The sequence below is a fragment of the Drosophila ananassae genome, assembly GCF_017639315.1.
Source record: "Drosophila ananassae strain 14024-0371.13 chromosome 4 unlocalized genomic scaffold, ASM1763931v2 tig00000073, whole genome shotgun sequence".
NCBI lineage: Eukaryota > Metazoa > Arthropoda > Insecta > Diptera > Drosophilidae > Drosophila > Drosophila ananassae.
In genome coordinates this window covers 1169030-1173894 of record NW_025319042.1, presented here as the reverse complement: position 1 = coordinate 1173894, position 4865 = coordinate 1169030, and the positions used below count along the sequence as shown (strand labels likewise).

The window sequence follows — 4865 nt, the reverse complement described above, 5'->3', positions numbered from 1 at the left end:
ATGTCCTGGCAGCAAAAGCTGTAAATTGTTTAGCATTGTCAAAGTTATCAACTGATGGCATTTCTGCGACAACAGCAACAGCAGTAAGATATCCTATACCTTTTATAGTCTTAAGGTTTTCCACCATATTTTTTAGATGTGGATAGTTATTTATATGCTCATTAATTTCTTTTTCGAGAACAATAATTTGCTCCTCTATTGCCAAAATTACTTTAGATATAGCTTCTTTGCAACTGGAATGCATATTTTTGTTTTCCAAGCGATTTGTCTGTTGCACCTTATCATCTTTTAGCGATTGCATGCAACGCCCTCAAATGCCTCATTTCAGGTGCAATGGGCTTCCAAAGAGCAGGTTTGTTGGCGATACAAAATCTAGCTATCATAGCTGCATCTGATTTATCTGTCTTATTTCTGAGCAGCTCACTTTTGCCAAAAGCTTTCTGGGTTTACTATACTGACATTATGTCCTAAATCGTGCATAAAAGTAGCCAAATCTTCTCCATACCAACTAGTTGCTTCAAGACATAAATGAGTAAGATTTGCTCCATGGCCATTGCACCAAACTACAAGTTTTGCAAAACCATCTTGATTATTTTGAAAGACTTTGTGTCGTTTTTTACTGTCCACTAACAAACAAACATCAAATTTCTTTTTTGAAATATCCACACCCAAAATAGCATTTACTTGCATAAAATTGCCTCCAAGACTATAAATAAACTGAGAGTTTAGACTAACCTTGTAATACGGGATATAATTTCAAAAGATACTGTTCAGTCTTTAACTCTATGGGAGGGAAGCAAAATCTGGCTTAATGGCATTAGTGTCGCATCAGCTTCACCCTCCCTGTGAGGTATTTTAGCTCTAATGCCTCACATCATAAAGATACAAGTGTCACGCACTGGGATGACAAGAAAGGGAGCACTGGAATTTTTGTTTCAATATTTGTACATGAGCCATGCATCTGAACAGATACAATGTTATAACTAGAGATAATTTTTAAATGATTGATATTTATGAACTACGACTTTTCTTGTTGTCCACTTGTTCAACATTACCCTTCTCAAGTTTACTATCTACTTCTTTTGTGTGTTCATCATCTATACTAGTTTCATCTTTTATCTTACTAGGGTAATCTTCCTGCGATTTTTTATATGCTTCCATGTTGTCATATATAGGGTTACTGATGATTTCTATTTTTTCAGGTGTGAAAATCCTTGCTAAAAATCTCCTTATTATTGGTATTGACCTTAAGAAATCTCTTAGCTTTGAAGATTCTTGTCTTTTGTTTAGAGACTGTTGGTCTATTTTAGAGGTTTTTACACCATACTTTTTATCATCAAAATTTATTGTAGGCTTTCTTTTATTCGAAAGAACACTTTGGGCCTTTGATCCATTGGTTCCTTCAGGCCCTTGAGGTGTAGAAATTGCAGGTTTAACCTTAGTTTCATCGTATTCCTTACTCATCTTTCATTTCATTATGTAATATTACTAATATTGCATAATAATAGCTAAATTACAATTAATTGCAAGGTAAAAATATTAAAACAATTGTAAATTTTGTCAGTAAAAATATAATAGAACTTTGAAATTAGAGGTTCATCTATATGGGATACAAAATTGCTGTTATTGGAGCAACCGGAAGAGTAGGGCGTGAGGTATTAAGCACGCTTGCTGAATTTCAAGATGAGGCGATAGATTGCGTTATTGCACTTGCATCGAAAAAATCAGAAGGGAAGAAGGTGAGCTTTGGTGACAAAGAGTTAACAGTTTTATGCCTTGAGGATTATGACTTCGTTGGAACTAATGTAGCCATTTTCTGTGCTGGATCTCATGTTTCTGAAGAGTATGTACCAATTGCAACACAGGCTGGATGCATCGTGATAGATAACAGTTCCCATTTTAGAATGAAAGAGGGTGTGCCACTCATTATTCCAGAGATTAATAAAGAAAAAATTATGGAATATAAAAACCACAACATAATATCCAATCCAAACTGTACTACAATACAGATGCTGCTAGTACTACATCTATTACACCAAAAAGCAAAAATAAAGAGAATCGTTGCTTCAACTTATCAATCAACTTCTGGTGCAGGCAAAGCAGCAATGGATGAGCTCTATGACCAGACAAAAAAAATCTTTATGAACGAAGCTAAAAAACCCAAGATATTCTCTAAGCAAATAGCATTCAATTGCATTCCCCATGTAGGAGAATTCATGGAAAATGGTTCTACAGAAGAGGAATGGAAAATGCAAGAGGAGACAAAAAAAATTTTAGAGGAAGATATAAAAGTTACTGCAACTTGTGTAAGGGTACCCGTCTTTATCGGTCACGCTATGGCAGTAAATGTGGAATTTGATCAACATATCACTGAAGAACAAGCTCGTGAAGTGCTAAGTGAAGCCGAAGATAGTGGAGTTTTAGTGTACAACAGGCGTGAAGATAGTGAATACATAACTCAAATTGATGTTGTACAGGAGAATGCTGTATATGTATCGCGTATTAGAAGAGACAATACTGTTGAGCACGGATTAAATATGTGGATAGTGGCTGACAACCTGCGCAAAGGCGCAGCATTAAATATAGTGCAGATTCTTGAGATTTTGATAAGAGAGCATTTGTCAATCAAGTGCATATAGAGCGCACGTACGTTGTAATTCGAAGGAAATTTGTATACCACATGGCAGCGCGTGACGCTGGAATGGCTTTGTTGCATCGCTACTTATGAAAGGCTAACTATAATTAGGATTATAAGCAACTTATTGAAAATCTTGTTTTTTTGCAATCAATCTGATCAAATTTAAGAATAGTAATTTGTTATTTATATTAATAAATTTAATTCTATTGAAAATAGCTAAAGCATTGAAATTCTTGAATTTTAGCCGGATTAGTGAGTGGTAGTGAAATTTCTTTTACTCAAATTTAGGTATTCACTGACCGTTCTTGTTATAAATACCAGAATAATAAGCTACTGATATTCTCCACCTTTTTTATCTTTAATCCATCATAGCTAGCGATGCAACAAAGCCGGCTGGATTCCAGTGTCAAGCACTGGAATGACACCATTTGCTGTGCAGTTTACCTTCAAAAATGAATGTTCGTACAGCTATGGAATAAATCGCGGTATGACGGTTCGCAGCGGTATAGTAACTCGTCACCCCGCTACTTGTTAGCGGCTGAGATACCGCGGCGGTATGACGTAGAAGCTATACTTTTATACTCACCAACTCAGTATCCAATCTGGATCCAAGTAGTCAAGCTATTCGGATGACACCCTCATAAAGTGAAATGAGATCCCGCTAACACGTAGCGGGATGACGAGAAAGGGGCTACTCGGATGACACCCTCATAAAGTGAAATGAGATCCCGCTAACACGTAGCGGGATGACGGGAAAAGAGGTACTGGGAGACATCCTTCCTGGTAGACCCAAATCACAATGTTCGCACAGTTGTGCGTCACGCGCTGCCGAACACTGTATGGTTATACAAGAAAAATTAAGGCTTAAAAGGAAACTTAAGCAGCTAATAGGACCTAAGCCTTCTTAATAAAACATAAAAAGCTCCTTTACCACCATGTTTTTTCGTAGCTTGCTGGTAGTATAGAACCATATGCTGGATTTTAGTATCATTTAACCACTTATTTAAGTTATTCTTTATAGTGTCTGTTTTATTTGTTGCACTGCCGTATCCCGTAATTACCAATAAACATCTATTCCCTGCTCGATAATTTTTGATAATAAAATCTATCAATTTACAGTAAGCATCCTCTATATTATAGCCATGCAAATCGAGCTTGTCGCTTATAAAATATTTACCCCTATCAACTTTTGATTTTGTGTTTTGGTCAAGACAAAATGATGAGTTACCATTATTGGTATTAAGAAAATTCCCTTGTAAGTCGGAGGTACCTTTATCAACCATAGACTTTATATTTACTTTATGATCAACTTTCAAAGTAACTTTTCCACATTTTATTGGCTTAACATTTTTTTGCCAATCCAACTCATCGTCCGACATAAACGCATTAATCGAATTGTATAATTTTACAACAATATTCAAACATAGTAAAATGTTGCTTATTCTATAAAAACCAGATTTTCGATAATACGATGAAATCGTCAAAAACTAATGAGAATTTTTGGCTGTATGGAAAGCACACCTGCATGTCAGCACTGAAGAATAAAAATAGGCGGTGTATAGAACTGTTAGCAACAGAAAATTTCTATAGAGAGCACAAAAAAGAAATTAGGCAATGTGTAGACAGTAAGGGCATTAAAGTTCGATTAGTAGAAAGCAAAATACTTAATGACGTTTTACCCAAAGGTGCTAACCATCAGGGAATTGCTTTAAATGTTGCCCCTATTCTTTATAACTTAAGCATTGAAGAAATAGCTGAAAGCTCGAACGATAGCTCTACTATAGTCATTTTAGATCAAGTCACTGACACGCACAATATTGGGTCGATTTTAAGAACTTCAGCTTGTTTTAATGTCGACGCATTGGTTTTACCACATAACCATTCACCAAGTGAAAATGCATCTATTGCAAAAGCAGCAAGTGGAGCATTGGATATTGTCCCACTAATATACGTTACAAATATAGTAAAAACTATGCAGTATTTAAAAAAGGTCGGTTACTGGTGTTATGGGTTTGATTGCAATACTAAAGAAAATATAGATGAAATAAAGAGTTTTGAGAAAAAAAGAGTAATTATTTTTGGTTCTGAAGAGAAAGGGGTACGAAGACTAGTTAAAGAAAACTGTGATTATCTTTTAAAAATACCAATGTCAAATGCAATTAACAGTTTAAATGTTTCAAATGCAGCAGCAATAGGCCTATATTCTATTTATATTAAAACAAATGCC

At 35.3% G+C, this 4865-nt stretch overlaps 1 protein-coding gene across 2 annotated transcripts; it reads left to right on the top strand.

The window, feature by feature from the left end:
* Positions 1 to 283: 283 nt before the first annotated feature.
* Positions 284 to 2851, top strand: LOC123257891 (aspartate-semialdehyde dehydrogenase-like). Of its 2 annotated transcripts, XM_044717861.1 has the most exons (3): positions 284 to 532; positions 1203 to 1843; positions 1904 to 2851. In XM_044717861.1, the coding sequence occupies exons 2-3, from the start codon at positions 1605 to 1607 to the stop codon at positions 2637 to 2639; spliced, it is 975 nt and encodes a 324-aa protein (XP_044573796.1). In that variant the 5' UTR covers positions 284 to 532; positions 1203 to 1604; the 3' UTR covers positions 2640 to 2851. The 2 variants fall into 2 exon arrangements, with proteins under 2 accessions (XP_044573796.1, XP_044573795.1); XM_044717860.1 differs by having other exon boundaries at positions 1203 to 2851.
* The last annotated feature ends 2014 nt before the right edge of the window (positions 2852 to 4865 follow it).